The 22,542-nt window shown below is 39.4% G+C and overlaps 1 protein-coding gene across 6 annotated transcripts in view; it reads right to left on the minus strand.

Moving 5' to 3' along the window:
• The window catches only part of LOC103353396 (unconventional myosin-XVIIIa-like), a 118,693-nt gene that overhangs the window by 14,891 nt on the left and 81,260 nt on the right, over positions 1-22,542 (minus strand). For all 6 annotated transcript variants that reach the window (XM_008276357.1, XM_008276358.1, XM_008276354.1 and 3 more), the window contains 6 exons: positions 21,621-21,686; positions 14,244-14,372; positions 8,358-8,501; positions 7,777-7,866; positions 7,248-7,367; positions 2,013-2,124 (listed from right to left, as the gene is read on the minus strand). In XM_008276357.1, coding sequence (XP_008274579.1) covers positions 2,013-2,124; positions 7,248-7,367; positions 7,777-7,866; positions 8,358-8,501; positions 14,244-14,372; positions 21,621-21,686 — 661 coding nt within the window. The remainder of the gene's footprint in view (positions 1-2,012; positions 2,125-7,247; positions 7,368-7,776; positions 7,867-8,357; positions 8,502-14,243; positions 14,373-21,620; positions 21,687-22,542) is intronic.

Below are 22,542 nucleotides of genomic sequence, written 5' to 3' on the forward strand. Positions count from 1 at the left end.
TGCATATTTCTTGAACATCAGTTTATCATAAAAATAACAGATACCAAAGATGTGTGCATGAAAAAAAATTGCAGGACACTATAAGAATTGAGAGTTAAAATGCTTCTGTGCTGCAGAGGTCAAAATCCCAAAAAAAGAACAGTGCAGTGGGAAGTTCCAACATTATGGCCTTTGATATCCTGTACCTATACCTGGAATCCAGACTTAAATTAGCCAGGAAAATCTGGATTAAAATAAAAATGTGGAAAGACAAGCAGTAAAGGTACTGAACAAGGATGCACTGCGGACTGGAATTGGCCCAAATCACCTGGCTATTGGGTCACCCCACACTAAAAGTTTTTATATTAGGTAAACATTTGCAGTGCTTTCACAGAAAAGCTACTGCAAGTGAAACTCAACACTTCTTGTGCTTTTTCATTTTTAGAGTCACTCCTATTTCTAACAGACTTTTAACTGGGAACACCAGCACGTAGAGTTGACTGTAACTGCTGCCTTACTTTTTTATACACACATCAGTTTTGTAGGTATGTATAAGTGCACTGGAAAATGAAATGAATAAGACAATGATTTTACCAATGCATTAACTCAGCTGTACAACAAGCACAAGCTTATTACTGTAATTACTGTATTAATTATTAGAGATCACCCACACACCTTTAAGGTATCTCTGTGAGGTGTAACTTATTTGTGTGGAATGTACTTAAAGTCTGACATGAAAACCCCTTCATGATAGTGCTGCAATATCATTTCAGATCTGCTATGGTACAAACCAGCAACACAGTTGCAACCTATGCAACATGAAGACACTTACTGAAATCAATTCTACATTCACAAAGCCTGTATGCCACACAAAGACAACTGGCAGCCTGCCTGCAGGGCGTCTGCAACTGAATCCTTACTTCATTTCTCACTTTGAACTGATCCATTTCTAATGTACTTCTTCACACGGTCTATTCTTGGCTTTTGTAAAAGCATCGATTGGACACCACCCCTGCAGTTCCTGCACCTCCACTGAACAACACCCACTGAGCTTTTCTCACAGTCTGGGAAGGAATTACTACTATTGTTACGTCTGTATGGAGGCATGTGAATGCACAGTTCATTCAAAGAGTTGACAAAAATAACAAAGACCACAATACAAGTCTGATGATATGAGAGTGTGAAGAAACTATCAGAGGTGTTCATTCAGCTCAGTGCACCTTCTGTTTACAGGCTCTAAACAAAACAAGAGTAAGCTTTTGGTGGCAAGAGACTAATTGCGACTACCAATCTTTTGTGTCAACAGAGTTTTGCTGTTTGGACTTGTGCCTGGGAAAAACTGAAACTTTACAATAGTTTGTGTTCCATTTGATTTTGTGGCAAAAAGGCTGAATTAGTAAACTGACCGAAAATATAGCAACAACTAACAGAGAGAAAATCTGAAACTTCCACCAAAAAACAAAACAAAAAAAAAACAACTAAAATATTTCAAATTAGTAAATATTTACTGAATGTTGTCATTGTGAAAGCTGCATATTACACACCACATGCACATTTTAATGACAAATATATAATAAAACCATGATTACATTGCAAGAAGGATGTGTTCAAACTGACAAAAGCACTGCATTAAAAAAAAAAAAAAGACAGCCTCTCATTCATATCTTTGAGACCACTGCACTGGCAAAGTAGGGACCCCAACAGGAGGGACTGTCAATGCGGCAACATAAGTGTAAAACAACAGCTGCTAACACAGTCGTACGAAACACAGCTACTTAGACTTATGTTGTTCCACCTTAGCAGCTTGATCTGGTGATGCCCACACAGCCCTGAAAGGACATCTAATCAGTCAAACACCTGCGTGGGTGTCGAGCAGCTTTAGCAGACTCCTGACAATTAGCATTTTTATGAGTGTGTTTTTAACCAGCATAACATAAACGTGTGGAATCTCAGCAGATTGGTAATTATTGCCGCGCTGAGGGAGGTTCTATTATTTTGCCAACATCAGGACTGTGTTTGGAAATGCGTCTGACCTGTGTCGTCATCGTCCATCTCGCCGTTGAGTTCAGAAGCCCTGATGAGTCGCGCCTCCATCACCTCCATCTCCATGCACTCCATCTGTTTCTTCATGCTGTCAAACTTGGCCTGGTGGATGAGAAGGAGAAGTTTCTATAGCAACATGAACACATCTGTCTCATTAGTTCTTTAAGTTGTCATGAGTTGGAGCCGAAACAAAAACACAAAAACAACTCTGAGACACACTGGATTAGAAAGTTTGCTTATTGTTGAGGTTAGATTGATACATCTCCTGCTGAGACAATAAATTAAGTTCACAGTTTAATTATGACTGGATGATTGCAGTCCAGGGCAAGAATGTTCAAAGTAGCTCTTCAGACTACTTGTAGTGATATTTGTGACCTTCAGTGTATAATTTTTGCAAAAACTTTCTGAAAACCTGAAAAAAAATGAACTCACAGCTTATTATGATACTTAATTTGTGCAGCTTTTGGTGGGTAAAATGAGACGCAAAGCTCCCGGGTAAACTCCAAAACCACCTTGTTTAGGTGAAAATGGAGAAGCATAGCCAAATTTCAGCTGCGCTTAAGTTTTGTCATATGTTTTTAAAGGGGACTCATTAAACTGTTAAAAAATGAATGTGTTTTGTGTTACCAGGGGGTGGGTTACCAATCTTTTCATTACCAAAAAAAGAAAAATAATTGTAATCCCCAAATTGCCATTATTTGCATACCCCTACAAAGTGAACCTTACTTCAGAATGTTCCTTTTAAATCCCAGCTTTACAAAGGCAAAGCTGAGATTTAAAAATAACATAAGTAGGTGAAGGAACAAGGACAATTTTGGGCATTGCAAGGCCTTATTTAGAAACTTAGCACAAAAAAACACTGCAGAAACTAATCCAAATACGTACACACATCTAGTCCATCTCAGTGCAACGTTCCCAACATGCAGTAAATACCCACATTGCCCCCTTGTGCCTCTCCCTCAAGCACACACTCCAGAAGAAATATCAATCCCACAATTTTATACGCCGAGCAATTTATGGGCAACTCCTCCCCATCGCGATCTGAGCAATCTATTTCAACATCCCCCCAATAAAAAAAAAATAATAATAAAATCAGACAATGGATAGAGAGAGCGAGGGGAGAGCAGGGGTGGAAAAATGGTGTGTGTGTGTGTGTGTGTGAGAATACAGATGTATAGCAGAGAATGACATGGAGACAGTGTGGATGTACAAATGACTCCATAATAAAAGTCCCTTTTGTAGGTTTAAGTGCAGCTTCATCTGATCTGGTGTTTGCCAGAATATGTTTTGAGGACATTTACGAATATAATCTTTACAACTGCAAGTGTGTTATATATCTTGCATGTCACATATACAGTCCACTCAAAGAGTTAATAGTTGCTGTCATCATTCTTGCAGTCAATAATGGCTAGCAAGTGATCCCTTCATTGAGCGACAATGATGGGGACAAAATCTGTTCAGTTGAAGAAAATGTGCTTGCTTTATGAGTGAATGACTACGGCAGCCAACAACTACTTCAACGTATATGACACAAAAATGTTACAATAAAAAAAGAACTGATACAATGCGCAGAATCCATCCTGTCTGAAATGAGCAGCATTCTCTATTTTCTTGTCATTTGAATGTTCACTTAGGTACAAACAAAACTCTGAACCGGTACAAATGTAATTCTGTTCATCATAATATCATCATGTGGCTGCCAATGTCCTCATTAAAGATGTTATTAATGTCATCTTTTGACAGCATGAACTATTTAGTAGTTTCTGGACATTTCTTCCTTCAGCAGTTGCCTTAGGGTCTCTGTGCAGGTTGCTGACCAGAACAAAGTCTGATTGCACCTAATAATATAAAATTGCTTATTGTGGGCCCCAATATTCTCTTGTCTATTATCAGAATTGTCACCTTACTGTAATAGCCTCTTAAATTAGCCACAGATTTAGAAAGATGTCTAACTTAGAGCAGGAGGTTCACAGTGCAGCTAATCTGATGACATGTGCGCAGCTGTATTGGAATTTTCTGATTGGCTACTACTGTCTGCTACACATCTGTTCTTTTGTCTCCTAAATGTCTGTAGTTACTGGAGATCTGGGATATTCTTTTTAACACTTTGACTGAAACTGGTAGCTTTACAAGGCATTTCAAAGCAATGCCTCTGCCAATGATCATATCTCACAGCGAGTCATAAACAGGTGGAATTATTCAGACTGAATTGAGCAACTGACAGTAGTCTGTGCAGTTCCAAAACTATTTTCAAAGAAAAAAAATGTCGTTTTAAGATACCAATACAAAGAGTTTCTCACAACCCTCATTATGTGACTTTGTGAACCTAATTTGGTGAAGAGCTCCAATGCTGTTTGTAGATGCAGAGACCCAAAGGAAGACTCACACATCATACTTGGCGGAAAATGCTGAATTGCTGTTGTTTAGGAAAAACGAAAAAAATGACAGAAATCTACTCATGTAGAAATAACATGCAATGTATTAAAAATCATACAAGAATCCGGGGCGCCGCTATAGCCTGGTTGAGCTGGCGTCTCATGTGCAGGGCTACAGTCCCAATGTGGAGGTCATGAGTTTGAGTCCCGCGCATGACCCTTTCCCACACATCCTCCCCCCATTCTTCTCCCCACTTTCCTGTCTCTCTCTCACTTCACTATCAAATAAAGGCACAAAGGCCAAAAAAATAACTTAAAAAATAAAAAATCGTACAAGAATCTTTGAAAAGGGATTTTTTTTTCCTCAAATGACAACTCACAACAGAACAAAACCACCTGCACTTGTGTCTCAAATTATCAAACCAATTTAGGGCCGTACACCAAGAAAACCAAAATTTTGTTGCATTACAGGTGAAAAACTCATTTAGACAATGTGGTTTCATCATCTAACAGGATGTGTTCTCCTGTCAGAATCCTGTACGAGTAGGGAAGTTTGGGATTATTTGGTATTGCATAGGAAAAAAAGCACAATATGATTTTCTCTATAGTAGTCTGGAATTGTAAAATAATCACTGGCATGTATCTTCAGTAGGAAATCTTTACCACACAATGTCAGCTTGTAACTTACTACTGCTCATTTTAATGAGTCAAAAAAAAAAAAGACACATTTTGTCCGTGCATTGCAGGAACGGAACACTAAGTACACAAACTCTGAGAAACAGTTGTCTAGTGTATATAGTTTAGTTATTTTGTATTGTACTGATTAAAAAAAATAAATAAAAATTAAGAAAAAACTATTTTGAAGGTCTACTTCCACCTTCCAATATTACAGCAAAGTATCAGACGTAAATCAGTACGTGTGATCTGAGAGGATACTCTAACAAGATTACAATAGCGATTTGTATTGTCTCTTCATGGCTCAACTAGGTCGGCTGGTGATCAATTGTAAATCATTCTGATAGAACTGACCTTCGATAGAACAGAGCTAAAAAAGTTGAAATGGAAGCAACTACCATATTAGCTATGTAATACCATCCTGTTTTATAAAGCCCATCTCTGCCATGTACACCCACAGAAGGGCAATTGTTTTTAGTCATTCCTGAGATGGGAGTTTATATTTGAAGAGAGAAAATCAAGAAAACATGGTCATTTTCTGTCAGTCAAAGTGTACTGTTAAAGATAATTACACACAGAAACAAATATTGTACTATAATAATCAAGCATTTAATTTATATTCCTCACAAATCCAACTCTGTAAAACACAACTGTTACTCAACTTATACACCGACACAAGTGACTCTGATGTGTAATGGCCCCTGAGTTAACGTGTACTTTTCTGTTACGTTCGTACAGTTATTTTGAATTGACACATTGGTGTCATTTTCTGGTCTTACAAAGCGCAAGGAGTGTTTTCCATCATCACAGTCCAGTTTAAAGATTGTTTTGCTAAGTCAGCAAAGAGAAGTAGTAACCAGTTGAATGAAATCTGTGTTGGGAGCTTTAACAATGACTGAATTACCTGAATTTCAAACTTATTTTGAACCATTACATAGAGAATTAAACTCTCTGCCAAGAAACATCATCAGGAGGCTCTTCTCTTCAATATTTCAAGCTGATGTGCTAATGCATGCTGTAAGGTTAAAGAATATAGCTACAAAAACTTCAGTATCTTATTGCAGGGCTTTAAACTCTTATGCATGTCTGTTGAACATCCCATTTCCATTTAGTTTAGCAGACATCTGGTTGGAAAAAAAGTACCCAGTGAAGAAATGGGTGAGTATTATAACCTTGTGAACCCCAAGCAGTCTCTGGGTGTTTTTTGCCCTTATCACATTTTTATTCAGTGTGGGCTCATTTTTCATTGTAATATAAAGACCTATACCTGTATGGGAACAGAACAATCATGGCTAGAAGTAGAGACAACTAAACAATCTCTTTTGTTCAGTAAAACACAGTCACAAATGTGTGGTTTATTTGTTAAACTTATTTTTTGTTGTATTTTTTTTTTGATTATTTATCTTTTTTCCAAGTACCTACAGCTGTAACTAATACTAAAACAAAAGATTTTATTGCATGGATCTACATGTTATAGATATTTATCTATTTCCACTTTGATAACTTTTACAAACTCTGTTTCACACTACTCTGTACATCGGCTTTAAAATGATACTTCACCATGCTGAATGTATCTTTAAACAACTTGCTGACAACTTGCTCCTCTGTATACTTTTTTGAGTGATGACACATTAATTTTATTGCTACAGCATGTTTCATGTCTCTCTAATCTGGAGGAGCAGAATGGGTATGTTAAATTCAGTGACACTGAATAAATACATCTCTAAAAAAAAAAAAAGTTCAATTTTATAATGAACATAGTTTGACATGTATAAATCAGTCATATCAGTTGCAGAATTGAACTGATGCAGGCCATTGCCCTATCTTGTGCTAGTTCCAGCTGGGGCTGTTTTGTGTATTTTAGTTTATTTATATTTTAGTTTTAGTATATGCAATATTGCTGATCAATTTATTTAATTATGCTGTAATCAAACAGGTCATAACTGTACTCTCATTGCTACTTTAACGGCATCTAATTAAACCCCAAAATCTCATGTGTATCGAAGTTACTTATTTAGTTTTTTTACATGAATAAACATCGTTTTAGCTTAAAATGGGCCGTGATTTTGAAAACCAAAAAACAGAATAAAAATAAATCTCCTCTTGAAATCACTGAATCTTTACCCAAACGGTGTGAGTGCGTACGTGTGAGCGTGCGTGTTTTCATGTCTCTACCTGCAGATCCTTCATGTCCTTCTCCAGTCGGAGTCTCTCAGAAGTTTCTGTCTCCAGCAGCTGAGAGGCTGATTCTCCAGTGTTCCGCTCATCAGCCAGCTCTGATGACAGCTCTGTGATCTGATGCAACACATGCACACAGTCCCACACATTAAGTGTCAAGCAGTCATCTATATTGCATTGATGTATAGCTTAAAACACTGACTCTGTAAGAAACAGTGTGACTTTGTTGAAGGCCCAGTTTGATCATTTATGTCAGTAACTGTTAAAAGATCGTCAGGGACTTGTTAAGAACAGGCTAACTGACTGACCAAATTTAAGTTTAGTATGACAGTCATGGACACAACAATGTATAAACAAATCATGAAACTGAACAGTCTACTCTCAAAATCGGACTCTTTTTGATCATTCCTTTACAGCTCTCTCACTAGTTAAAGGGTCTGTGAAAAAATCTTTGACATAAACTGTCTTTTGGTTTTGTTCCCCTCAGACATGACCCAGATCTCCCTCAGTATGTGTGTGTTCTCACCCGGCTCTCAAGACGGTCGCTGTTCAGTCTCAGCTCATTCCTCTCTTTCTCTACTTTCTCCAGCTTCTGTTTGAGCTGCTGGATCTCTTCCTGGAAAGGGAAATACAGAAGGTATTGAAGAGAGACATACATGTTTGTGGACAGAGTAATTACACCCATAACTGGTTCTCATGGGTGTTTTCCTTCTGCAAAGAAATATCTGATATCCATCATCTTGTGTAGACGATAAAATATCATCATTACACAAACACTGATTGTAAAAATGTTAATTCAAATCCTCAAGCAAAGTTTTCAAGATTTGGTGACAATTCCAAGCACTTTCATGGAAAGTTTTTGTTTTTATATTAATGGGGAGGATATTTGTAATATTGATGGATATACTAACATAAACACAGTTTGATTTAAAGAAAACCACAACAGATATAAAATAAAAAACACCACAACTTCTACTGTATCAGCCTTCAAAAATCCATCAGTCTTACATTCCAACAAAAACAGTAGTTGTGACTCTCCAATTCAAAGGTTGAAATCATTCTTCTTACAAATATGTCCAAATTGCGGCTGTGTGTGTGTAAACTCACATCCTTGCCACGGATCTGTTCCTCAGTGAGCTGCACCTCTATAAGAGGTCTGACGGTGGTGAAGAGCTTCCACCATGGCCAACCTTTGACACCACGATTCTTCTTTATGTTCTTCTGGATGCAGCGGATGGCCAGATCCTGGATCTGTCACATACATGCAACAATATTTAGCAGATTTTTAAAAAAGCATAAAACGCATCAGCTGTAAGCAATATCTTCTCAAAGTAGAGTAATTTATAACTAACAAAAAGGCCACTCTGAGGAGTTTTGAAATGCGGTGATGTGTCTTGTGAAAGTAAACTCACTTTTAAACTTGGAGTTTATTATTTATTCATATGTTAATCATATATTTATAACTATTTCCCTAAATATGTTTTAATCTTTCCAAAATTACAGTTAAGGACAAAATTATTAGTCACCAAGCGATAGTGGGTAAAGGCATGGAGCATTTTCCTAAACGTCTGTCCAAGGTTAACATGATTCATCAAATTTTTCAGCTTTTCCCAAACTTTTAAAGGTTCTCATCTTGTAATTTATTTTTTTTTTTAAATCTTTAAGATTGCTGCAGAGCAAATACATTGAATTAAGGTGTTTAAAATTCTTAAACCTCATGGGAATTCGTCAGGAAAATTTAGCAAATTGAAATGTTTAGCTTTGAAACCACACCTGAACCCTGTCTGACTTGAATGTCTCAAACAAACAACACTGTAGCTGGAAAAACTAGTTCCCACTGTCCAGTCTCTGTTAAAATTCTGTTGAATATTTGAAATAGGAAGATGAATATCACTTTGTGAAATAAGCTTCACTTTCATCTACCTGTACTGCTGTTTACTGGCCTTGTCTATGAACGTACTAACATGAATTCATTTGAAATGGTCGCAGGGTCACCGGACCCTCATCAGTGCATACATATCCACTGATTGCGCTCTGTTGCATTTCTGCATTGATTGATACAGGATAAACTTTATTGTTTTTTTTCTTCTATATTTAGACATGCTTTAAAGTTTGTCTGATGTCACTTGGGTTTTTTGATCACAAATGTGTACAAAAACAGATGAATGGAAATGTGTTCAGTATTATAGTGTTTAATCCCTGATAGTGACAAGTTTGTTAATTCTCTGCATGCTTGGCATAATTACGCTTGGGGTACCAAACAAGGCGATGACTGACCTGGAACAGGCTATGCAGATGTATGTAAATGTCAACCAACACCTTTGTTCAGCCTCGTTGAAACTAACCAGAGTGAGTTCACATTTACAGTATTAAATAAACATGGCATCTATAGAGGAATGTAAATGCAATGTGATGGGATGGTGGAGAAATCCTGCCCAGTATTCTGCTGGAGCCTCATGGAGCTGGTCTTGAGGATAGTTTAAAGCAGAAGTGAGCCCAAAAGAACAAGGTCAGCTTTTCTTGTTGTGTATTGTTTTAGTGCGTCTGGAGGTAATGCTCAGATAGCAACTCATGCTTATGTTGTTTTAAGATTCTGCTGATGTGCGAAATTCATCCTGCAGTTGTTGTGAGAACCATGTTCCAGGCCCTTGTGTGTTTGGTTGCTGATTATGGTGGTCCTGAAACCTGAAAATGTAATGGTATGTCTTCGTCTTCCACTGCCCTTTCCTCTACCTCTCCTTTACACCTGGCACCAGCAGGCCGCTATACAGCCCAGCATTTCATGTGCACGCACACACGCACGCGCGCACACACACACACACACCTACACACACACACACACACACACACACAAGCAGCAGCATCTGCCCACCTGTTCCCAGTTGGGGTGGTGAAGGTGGGGCGAGGGTTCTGTCTTTAGGCAACTATTTAATTAGGCTCAGTGTTGGCTGGCTGGCAGTGGAATCCCCCACGCTCCTCCACTCTCAACTGTTCCCCATGAATGTCAAAGAGATAGAGAGAGGAGAGACAGACTGCAGGGCTTCAAAGCAGCCAGAGGATCTCTTCTATTTGTCTGTTCCCCCTTGGTGAGGCTCAGTCTCCTTCTCCAGCTTTCCATACTTTCTCCCTTTTCTGATTCTCCTCCCTCTGACTTATTTGCAAGAAGGCTTTGAACGCTGCTACCCCAGGGGAAAAGGGGTAGGGGAAGGCAACAGGAGAGGTTCCCCAGAGCAGGCAAATAGACAAGATGGAGGAACAAACTTGCTGATTTTGTGTTGTGGCAAAATAAAGAGGGCCTGAGCACATTTCAGTCAAACTGTCTGGGTGTCATCAGTGACAAAACTGCAAAACAAATTCAAGGTTTGAACTTTTGGTATAACTATGACAATGTTCAGAGACAGAATTGTGAATGTATAACAACTTCAGGAAAAAAAATCCTAATTTGGTACTCAGTCTGAAACCTGCTATTACTATTGCACTGGATTTTTGAATGATTCTGAACATGCATGTATTTGAAAGATTCCTTATTGACAATTTTTGGAGTGGATTGGGAAGTCTGTCTGATGATAATGAATGAAGATACATGAGGCGGCTCCATTCTGTTTTGGCTGGATTTGGAGTTATAATACAAATGATTTTCATGAAATTGAATCCAATTTTTGCTGCACCTTGTGATCTACATTTTTTTGTCTGGGTTAGTCATTTACTGTATGGACATTGTGCAATTACCATTCTCCTCATTTCATTCTTTGGTTAGCGGAGGAGTCTGCCATTCCTGCTTGGGCTCAAACTGCCATTAAAGACTGAAGGGGATTTATGGAATGGTGATACTTGATCTCACTGATATCAGTCACTTATATTTGTCTCCCAGTTTACAGTTCATTCTTCTACAGGCATATCAGAGGTCCTACCCAGCATCTCCTATTGCTGCTGCTGCCGAACGCTCTCAACTGGCGAAATATAGGATGAATTCTATTTAGAAGCTGTCACAGAACTGCAAACGAGTATCAGTGTTAAACAGAGTTGACATTTTGTTCACCCAGCTATTTAACCACTGACATACACCAATTAGCCACATTAGAACATTAAAAAGCACCTATCTAGTATTGTATGAGTTCTTTTGGGAGCTGTGGGTTGCAGGGTGGGGCGTCTATGGATGGTATTCATTCCAACACATTCTACAGATGGTCAACTGGATTGGGATGTGGGAAGTATGGAGACCAGGTCAACACCTTGAGCTCTCTCTCATGTTCCTTGAGCAGCTCCTGAGCAGTTTTTGCAGTTTGGCAGGGAACTTCTATAGTAACTTCTATATAAATGCTAAGACCCAAGGTTTTCCTGGCAGATCTTTGCATTGTTACAAAATGATCAGCGTTATCCACTTGAGCTGTCAGTATTTTATTGTTGTGGCTTGTCAGTGTGTGTACACGTTCTAGTTACAAATGTCACAAATTAGACACCAAATGAATTTAATTTGACATGAAAGTATCCAGCATATAATGTTAGTTGTGAGCTATTGCTACACGATCCTAAAGTAGTCAATACTAGTCGTTGTCATTTTTGGATTTTGGTTGAACCAACCCTTTAACAATATATGCGTTTGTAGCACCCTCATAAAGTTTCTTCTTTATCACTGTTACAGTGAGACCACAATAATTCACCTTCCATCCATTTCTTATTCTCTTTATTGTCACTCTACTTGCAGCTTTCTCACTCCTCACCCCCCTGCCAAAAAATAATAAAAATCACAAGGAGAGAGGAAATCCACAGAGCAAAATTCACTAAGTCCCAAAGAGAAAATGACTATGCAGAGACATGCTGAGGTGCATTAGAACAGCCACTAAAGTGTAAGTGTTTTCCTCTTCTCTGCTTTGAGAGCTCATACCAAGTCTGAGATGGCCAGAATGCCTACAAATTGCACATTAGCAACTAGTTGCTTTCACCAGTCTGAAAGAAATGAACCTGATTCCAAACTACAATAATTACATGAGATTACTATTTACCCCAAGAGATGAGGCTCAAACTGAGCCCTTCAGGGGAGACAGAATAGTGAAGTGAAACCCAAATGCCCTTGAAAAGTAATTTTAGTTGGCAGGCCTGAGCACTGTGCAGCAAGAAAGAATAAACTGAAATGGTAATGAAAGCTTAATCTCCACAAACACACATACATATACACACATACTAGACACACGAAAACTACACACGAGATTTAACTGTGTGTTCACATGAGAAAGCTTCCAAAAGAAACATCAAAACGTCCATGAAGCAATGCACAGAAAGTCATAAGATCCATACTGGAATCTTTAAGTCACTGTTATGTTTTCTACATGTCAGGCTCACGCTGGTAAAGTAACACCCCTGTGATAATGGCGAAGACAAAATCCTCTAAAAGGGTAACTTGTGAAGCATCCAACAAGCTCGTTTGGCAACATTCTAAATGCATCTCCATGGGTTTAAACTCCTTTTTTTATTCAAATGGGAACTGTGCAAAATAAATGAAATTCCATGAAGTTCTTAAAAACACATGAACACAGGAAAAAGTAACTGGTTTGCCTCCACTGTTGGGATCAGGCATCATGGCCTGGCAGGGCTTCTTCCAGCTTGATCTAGATTGCCATTAATATTGATTGTGGGTGGGAAGTCGGTGCAGGACCATGTCCTTGTGGCTGAACCAGCAGACTCCTTGGCCTGGGTGGCTTTGCAAGTGGTGGTAGCCCCCATGAAGCATGGTATGAACTCTAAAGGCACTGATCAGGAGTGTGGACAGCAAAAAAGAAGTTCCTCCCTGACAATTGTAGTTGTAATCTGAACTTCGACTTGAAACTGATCCCCTTCAAACTGACCTCAGGCAAAGCCGTTTGGAGTCATGTAATCGTATGTGATTATGTAATTGAAGCTGCCTTGTGGTGCATTATTGTAAGCCAAAAAAAAAAAAAAAAGATGCTTACAGTAAGTATAATAAATACCTTCTAAATACGTGGAGAGTACTCCTAACCTCACAAAGTTGATTTTTGAGGACAGTAAGCAGGGCATCAAGAAAGAGATGAATAATTTTTGCAAGTTTAAAAACAATGCCATCTTAAGGTTGTTGCTTCTCATAAGATATGCCTGCACTGTAAAAACAGCGTCAGGGTTCTTACAGTTCTTTGAGAATATTGTATTGGAATATGGCTGTGCCAATAAAGCAAGAAGAACAGAACAAACCAACATACAGTCATATGACTGATAATAGGAGATATGGCAGCCAGGAGGAGGGGAGAAAATGCTGGATAGGACAGGAAGATAATCAGCCCCTGATCAATACTTCAGAAGCAGAAGAAGACACAAGGACTGTGGTAGAATCCGAGTGGAAAGGAGTTGCAGATTGACGGCTCTCTGTCTATCTATTCAGGCCTGTTTCAGCTTTGGCAGAATGACAGTTGATTACTGAGGACTTGTGATCTGAAGCTCAGGTTTTGTCTGGCACTAAAGCATCAGTCTTGCAGGGAGGGTAGCAAATGAGATGACAAGTAGTCACCGAGTATTAAAAGAAGTAGCTCAGGTTCAACTCAGAGGAAATCATTTTACTAAAGCTTTATGCTTATTCAGATTTTCTAAGGTCACAATGGGATATATTTCTAACAGTTAATGTGGGACTTGTAAAGCCCAATTAGGCCATAGCTTAAAGTTGTGTTGATAACATCATTGAAGTAGTTAAGCCAGAAAAATGGTACATAAGAACCATTCTAATTTCTTTAAGTATAAAGCTACAGAAAGTTTTATAAAGGTCACACTGTTTGCTTTTGTTGAAAATGAGGTCATTTTCTGTGCTGCCTCGCTCTATATGTGATGGGTCTCCCATATTCAGTGCAATTATCAGCGCATGCAGCCACATGTTGTATTAATGTCTCATACTGGTTCTTCATAAAGCATGCCTCACCCATTTTCAACCTGCAGGAGAAGCAAGGCTACACTCAGTGAGCCCACCTTCTACAGCAGGTGCAGCAGTCTTACCTTCCTCTTCTTGAATGCCTGTCTGGCCAGGTATCCCCTGCAGGCAGCCTGAAACAGAGAGATGTTCCTCCGAGTCTGGACATCTCGGTGTTCCTCCAGCCTGGACAGAGTCCCCGCTCTGAAGAACACCTGCGGGAGGAGAGAGAGAGAGAGAGTCAGGACAGTCACAAATAATTCCCGTCTAGAAGGTAGGGACATGTGATCAATTGAGTTCACACATACTGTGACGACATACAACTGCAAACAACTGTCACCTGGGGGAAAACCACTCTTAAAATTCTAACTTTTATATAGTGCATATTCATCTGAAACAATTAAAGTACAGACAGGCTTTTTGTAACCTGTAAAAACCTGTCTAATGACGTAGCTGCAGACACATGTAGCATGGATTGGCTACTGTCCTCTTAGGCACTGACAAATAACAGATTGCTAAACTCTCTGTTATTACAGTACTATATTAGTGGAAACATGCCAAACTCCACTTCACAATTTCAGAGGACTAACTAGTGAGTGGGAACAGAATTGTTTCTAAATTCCATCATGGAATGAGGCCACACCAAGGGAGAGCCCACTTGTCACCGCAACAAACTGACTTGTATCTCTGACTGAGGTATTTCAAGTTTGTCTGCTTTCTTCTAAAAACTGATGGTTTTAACTATGGATGGATGTCCAAAAAGCCGACTAAGCATTGACCTAGGGAAGCAGAAAGTCTGGGGAGTGTTTTGTTAAAGACAGGGATGTCCTAAGCTAATTGAGAGTCCTTTACTATTGAGTATGTGAGTTCAGTCCTACTTCTTATATAGGATTTATTCTCTAAATGTTCATTTTAATACATGTTTTTTGCTATTTTATCCTCTGTTCATAAGTGCAACACCCATCAACCACTTTATGTAAGCCAATTGACACCCAAAGCTCACACTAAGCACATTTAAAGTTGACATGCATTAAAGGACAATGCAGCATATTCTAATGGGCTGCCTTGCTCCAGCTGACAGTGTGGGCTAACATGGGACACAAAGGTTGTGGTTGTTTTGATGTGCCTGTCATTTCTGCTTACCCCTCCTATGCTCTCAGCTCTGGTGCTCAACACCTACTTCTGACCCACACCAGACTCCGATAGTGCTTTGTCTATGGCCATCCAGAACAACACTTAGGCTGAAAGCACTGTCAGAAATTAAGCAGGAACATCTGAACCTTTTGTATTTCAGTGGAATTATGATAAGTTGAGTTTTTGTAACAGAGAGCAAAGTATAATTTTGATTAGCTAACGCAAATGTCATCCATCAAATGGAAACCAATAAGTGACAAGGCCTGAGCAGTGTGTTTGTCTTGTGTTTTCTATGTATGTATTTGACCTTATGTTATTAATTGCTTATAAATCCTTGTTAAAGTGCTACCTACAAAATGGGAAAAATCTTGATGATTTGCATGCTACTTTTAAAGTTTTGCTCAGTAGTGGTCAGCACTTGTGTTGTTGCTTAATGTCTTGGCTGTCCACATCAGCTATCTCTGTAATTTTCCTGGCCAAATCATTATAATCTAACACCCTATCTCCTGTGTCTTTTGCTGATGTTTTGGACAGCAGTTGTGCTACTTCCTGAATGCCAATGAGAGCACCAATTTCAGTTTTGACTCGGAAGAATGACGACAGAGTGACACAAGGCCCCCTGTAAAAGCCTACACCATAATGTCTCTAACTGCCTCTCGATAATTTGTGTCTGGGGAGAGACATTGCTCTGTTTCTCCTCCCTGAATTAGCTGCCAGCTCTTTGTGGAAGTAGATTCATTAAGTAGAGCTTGAGTGACGTTTTGTCCTTCTGAGGATGTGACTGTTTCTAACTGACTATAATTTTCAAAATTGGTTAAGCAAAGGACGAAGTATGGGTGCAATTTAAGCTTGCTGTTTTGATGTCTTGCAGACCTTGTGACTTCACCACTATACAACGATGTTTAACTTAGCAATGAATATTTACCCAGATTGCGAACATCAGGTCCCAGACTTACAGTCACTCTATTTAATAACTTATCCCCTTTACAGTCCTAGCAAATTAATAAGGTTCTTGGGTCTACCATATAGTCATCAGCACTGTCACCCCACAGCAATTGTACTGAATCCACCGATCAGCTTGGGCCTCCTGTCTGGAGTCTGTCTATGTGGGTCTCCTTTTTCCTGCTAGTCTAAGACATACAGGTTAGATTACCTGGAGACTTTAAATTGCCATAGCTGTAAATGGTTGAGTTGAGATGGGCACCAGCCCCTGCACAAGGAAAACAGCCAGAGATACTGGATGGATGGATATTTAGGAAGGCCATGCTAAGTAAAATACAAAAGGCCATGTTATGACTGCACAGCTAGTCCACCTTCATCTTCTACTAGGACTCTCCCTTCCAATAAATCCAACAAGAGGCACTTTGGCATCAGATGTTTACAAATGGCTTTACCGCATTAATATGCAATATGTGGGGCACTTGTGGTGAAAGGATTAAGTTCCTACTTGGTATCATTCATAGGCTGGCCACAGGGATATACAGTCGTCCTCAAATTTATTCATACTCTCCCATTAAAGAGGGACAAAAAAAAAAATGTGTCACTGAAATAAGTTGAAATTGACAAAAGTAATAATACATTTTTTTTAAAAATATGAAAATCATGACATTGCTTTTAAATTGTAGTTCAACAGAAATATTAAAGAAAAAACAAAACAACAACAACAACAACAACAAGAAAACAAGCATGATGGGACCCGTAAACTAGTTATTTTGGCCCACTGCTCAACTGCTCTTCAGCAAAGTGCTCTAATTTGTCTGGGGCATTTTTTTGTTTGTTTGTTTGTTTTTTTAATGATTCTTTTCAACCACAATTCAAAGTAATGCCTTATTTCACTAAATTATAATTTAGCAAAGTTTTGTTTATTACTACTTCTTCAACGTCTAGTTGAGTGACTATTGTGAAATTTGCCTTTTCTTTCATGGAAGGGTATGAGTAAATTTGAGGGCAACTGTACCTACAGAGTCAACAACAGTGTCCCTGTATGACCTTGACACTGAGTGACCATCGCTCAGTGTCTATCCTGCATATGTATATATGTATGTATATCCTGCAGTTACAGATAACTGACTACAAGCAACTACTGTCTGACTCTCTTTGCTTCAGAGTCCTGCAGGGCTCGTACAGTCACTTGAAACACATTTATGGCCCTGAGAGACTCACTGTTTGGATATTTGTGCTTTGGTACTGTGAGAGTTCCTTCTACTGTTTGAGGTGGAGTTTTAGTAGAGAGTTGTAGTCCTGCTGCGACACTGCTGGTAGTATAGATTAATTAACAGCATGTTGTTGATCAGCCAGGAGAATCTAGTGAAGCTCACTACAGCCCCACAGTCCTGTTTTCATATGTTATGTTTACTGCCACAGTGGAGAGATAATGTCTTGTTCAGGACCTGGTAGCACAACAGACTATTAAAGAACGCTGCCCTTGTCTTATTTACTTATTTATTATGGCTTTTACTTTTGTGCTGCTTTTAATATGTAGACAGTCAAACTTTAAAAATCCAGATTTTTTGTTACTCAATCTATTAAAAAAAAAAAAAAAAAGGTTTTAGTTTCAGTAGGCAAACTCAGGCATCATGCTGGCACTAGTATTTTATTCAGCATTTTAAATAATGCCCAGGCATTTTGTTGTAGATAAAATAGTTGATAAGGAATGACTAAGTTATCAACAATGGAAAAAATATTATTTGTTCCCTCTCACCACATGGATTGAACCATAAATATATTATGCTCCACTGGGAAATGCTGCTGTGGGCAGACGATGTCAAACTCGCTTTGGAGAAGATAACACATCTGGTTAACATGAACTGCTGTGCTCCTCAGAGACCCATTTGTCAGCGTAGGGATGGTTTAATGATGCCAGGCAGAGAGCCACACACAAGCTGGCAGTAAACCACAAGGACAGTTTGGCAATGAGAACTGTGTCGTTTGCCAGCCTGGAGAAGATGCAAACACCTGCAAAGTCGGCACCTAATGTGTCACGGGTGACACTTTGATGATGAATTAGAATCAAAACAAAACTAGGATATAAAACGTTGTGTTTTATTCCTTCTAGCTTGAGAGATTAGCAGCAAATGTAAAGAAGATTACACAAAGGGTGTTGATGCCTGTGCTTTTATTCCACTGCATGCTAGCTGATTCAGAGATGACGTTCTGTTAATGCTGCTTCAACAAACAAGAAAAAACAATAGCTCATCAGTAAGGCTGGGTGATATGACAAAAAGTCTTTCTCATTTACAGTAAGAAGCACCAGTATGTGTGTTGTTGCTTGTCTCTTCTCCATCTGCTACCCTGCTATCCCCACCCCAACCATCCCCCCCCCCCCCCAACCCCCACCCTTACCCCAACCGGTCAAGGCAGATGGCCGCCCTCCCTGAGCCTGGTTCTGTCTGAGGTTTTTATCTTTTGTCCTTCCAGCAAAAGAGAAGGTTTTCGTTCCTTCCAACTGGGGCCAAGTACTTGTTTAAAAGGAATCCAACAGAACTCTGGATTGTTGGGTTCTCTGTTTAAAATTTGTCAGTCTTGAGATGACATGTGCTGTGAATTGGCATGATATAAATAAAATGGAACTGAGCTGTCTATTCACTGTTTTGCCACAGATGGCACTACTGGAAAAGGTGTTTTTCCATGTGATGGGTTTAAACGCCGACATTTGAGACTGTCTGACCATGTTGATGCCTGTCTTCAGTGGAGGCGCATAAAGTCTTCCACAATAGCCTTTCGGCTTTCTTGCATCTCCACTAGTCACAGTGTATTGTATAATTGGAATTCAAGCTCACCCATTCGTATAATTTCTACTCACAGATATTCACAGAGTTGCACTCAACCTACTACTAGCTTTCCCACCTGGGATGATCCAGTGGTCGAGCGGTTAAGGCCCCCGGTGAAACTCTACCTTTGGGGCATGTCATTCACCTCCTCTCCTTTATCTGCCTCTCTGCTGCCTCTATCTGCTAATAACGCTTGTCTGTCTGTCTGACTTCAGATATCAACAGCATGTGAAGTGATAGGTAACTCCACCACACTGTTGTGCTTTTTGTTTTAATTGGCTGTCACTTCCTGAAGGATATAACTAGGTGGAAAATTGTTTCCGTGATATAAAGCGCTGTTTCACTGCTCAAGCGGTGTCTCTTATTCCCCTAAGAAAGATAGCACTCTGTTCTTAAGGGACATGCTCCGCCCTCTGGTTTGCATCTTTGTGGAGAAGGATTCATACTGCAACAGGATAATGAGGCCAATTATCCCTCAAAGCTTTGGAAAAACTACCTGCCAAAACACTTGACCTCAACCCCACACAACATTTAGGAGGCACTTTAAGACTGAGAAGGCCAAACATTCTTGACACGACAAGAAGCTTTTTGAAACATGCAGTGATATGCTGAACAAACTGGTAGAATCTGTGCTGCTCAAGTGCTGCTGTCATTAAAGCAAAACATTTTTAAAAAAAAGGGGCAAATACGCAATAAATTATTCTGAAATTCATAGATAATTTTCAGAGATTCAACTTCTCACTTGAATTGTTAATCTATTATTATGGCAAGATGACATAGTTTAAATGTTGCTTTAAACTTTTTTATATCAGTAAATATGCATAATTACCAATAATTTTAATGACCTAATTTTTATTTTTAAAAAGTTTATTTTGAAATTAATTACTTTAGTCTATTAAATTAGGCCCACAAGTAATAATTTTAGTGTGAACTTAAAAAGCAAGTAAAACCCAGACGCTGATTACTGCTTATTGTTCTGAGTGGCTGGCCTGAACCAGGTATCACTGGATGGGGACCCCACACCAATGTCTATGCATTCCAGCAACAAGTTGGAAGGTTAAGGTAGTGGGAGGCGGCTGGGTCGTGGGAGTGTTTTGATCAGAAAGCCCATCTCACAAGGCCTCTGCCAGTGGAGTTCTATGGGTGCAAGGAAGGAGATGACAGGCCCTGGCAGCCGCGGGCTAGAGCGCCTCATGAGACCTGCACAACAGCCACAGGGAGAGCAGCGGATAGCCAACAGGGCTCCATTATCGAAGGTTATGAAAGGCCGTCTGTGAGCCAAAGAGGGAGCATGCTTAGGGTTTGTTCATGCAATCAAACTTCTGTCATATCACCCAGGTCTATCATGTGTAATAACAAAATTTACTATGTATCTAAGTATCTTTATTAGTGATCTCAGACTTTTTTGGATGCACAGTAGCGTAATAATCATGTGATATTCTCCACTTTGATGGAGCTAATCTATTCAAAATGATTCCCACACCGCATAAGGTACACGGTATAATTAGACAGTAAGAGTGTAAAAGGCTCAGTGTGTGGGTAGGTGGCACTTTGCCTTTTCAAATGTCTGCCAGTAAACATAATATGAAACAAGAAGCATCAGTAATATTAACAATATGAGTGGCACAGAGCAAAAAAGTTCCAAACTGAAACTTTATCTGAACTTGGAAAAACTAGCAGGCTGACTGCCACGTACCAACTCTAAGGCAAGGTTAAACTCCCTGCAATATCTGCCAAGAAACTTCTCTAATTGACAGCTCAAGGCACTCACTGTTCTTTATTCCACAGACATTCACAGATCTAATTAACAAAACTATCAGCCTGTCTTTTTCCTTGTGATTAGCTGTTTTTTTTTTATCTCAAAGAGTCTGTCCATGTCTGGCTGCTGCTTGGCAAGGGTCACAGTCACAGAGAGTCGCGAAGATCAGCCCCTCCTCATTGAAGGAAAAAGATTAAAAACAAAACAGACCAGGACTTGTGAAGGTGAGAATAGAAGTGTGAAGATTTGTCATTGCAGAGAGGACAGAGGCAGAGGAACAAAAGAGAACTAACACAGAAGTGACTTCGCAATGCTCCCTCCCATACCTTTTGCTAGAAAGGTGGGCAAGGAAAATGGAGGGCATTTTCTAGTTATCTTTTTAATTGCAAGTGTCACAGAGTGAGATGATGTTTGGATTTGAATCCAAGACTCACGACACAAACGATGCACCTGCTGGAGAGAGTCGGATCTGTGCAAGAAGTGCTGTTCTAAACAGACAGTACTTTCACATCGAACACAAAGACAGTAAAGTAGAGTGGAAGTTACAAGAGTGGAAGTTACCAGGACTTTTTATTAAAAGAAGGAGCTCGGAGCAGCAACCTGACAAGTGTGATATGAATTAGTCGTGTGGAGGTGCAATAGCAGCAAACAGCATCAATACAGAATTAAAAGCACAAAGGTACAACAAACTGGGAAATGTCTCACTTAAATGTGACAAAACAATAGCCCTTTGAAATAAGGGTAACAGTTCTTTTGTATACAAAGAGATGAAAGATGTGCATGTATTTGACTTCACTCACCCTGCTCAGCCCCATGTGGTAGGTGCTCTTCTCTAGCTCCAAGGACTCCAGCAACTCCTCCACTGCCTGGAAACCAGCACAGAAAACAGTCAGTAGACAGATAAACAAAAACAACCCCAGTTTGTTCTGGGCACGATGACATGACCTGTCTGCCCAAGTGATGCCAGCTTGGTGCCATAGCAACAAACCGCATATACCCTCTGGCACCAGCTAACACAAGCACACACCTCCCCTGATCTGCCCCGAGGGACTTTAAAACACAAAACAGGTCAGACAGAGTTTCTCAGGTCCCTTTTCAGTCAGGTTTCATCCATCTTGTCAACCTTTAGAAGACAAACTGCAGTCTTTAGACTGCTAGGGAAACAATTCTGAGGTTTCTGAAGGCTGATAATGAGACTCAGAATTAACAATCACAATAGCCAATAGTCTGAGTAAAATATTTATCATTTTTGCTAAAACTGGACTTAAAAGAGGCCCCCGTGGTTACTTGTGGTAAAAGCAAATGTGTTTGTAAATGTGAAACATCTTCACGGCCGCAATCTCAGACAAGCAACAAAAAAAAAGAAAGACTGCAGCATTGTTCTTTCTAACATCCAATATATGCAAGTTTTGTTTTTTTTGTGAATTCCTTGTGCATGAGCACACAATTTAAATCCCTGCAGGACAGACAGACTCCTTGATAGTTTTAACTTTAGTCAGATCTCCAGTAATTAACTCATAAATAGGGAAACGTTTTAAATTTAGTTTGCTTCTCTTGAGTCTCACCTTCTAATCGACGTTGTTGAGTTTTTAATGTCATCCTCAATTAAAATCCCAAATTTGATACCTTTGCATCACAAAGGTCTTTAGAAGGCACCAACCAAAGTTGAAGTTGCTCTTTGATTAATTTTCTAAGAGAAGGTCAATAAATTACAAGAGATGC

This window comes from Stegastes partitus, unplaced genomic scaffold (assembly GCF_000690725.1).
Source record: "Stegastes partitus isolate 25-593 unplaced genomic scaffold, Stegastes_partitus-1.0.2 Scaffold70, whole genome shotgun sequence".
Taxonomy (NCBI): domain Eukaryota; kingdom Metazoa; phylum Chordata; class Actinopteri; family Pomacentridae; genus Stegastes; species Stegastes partitus.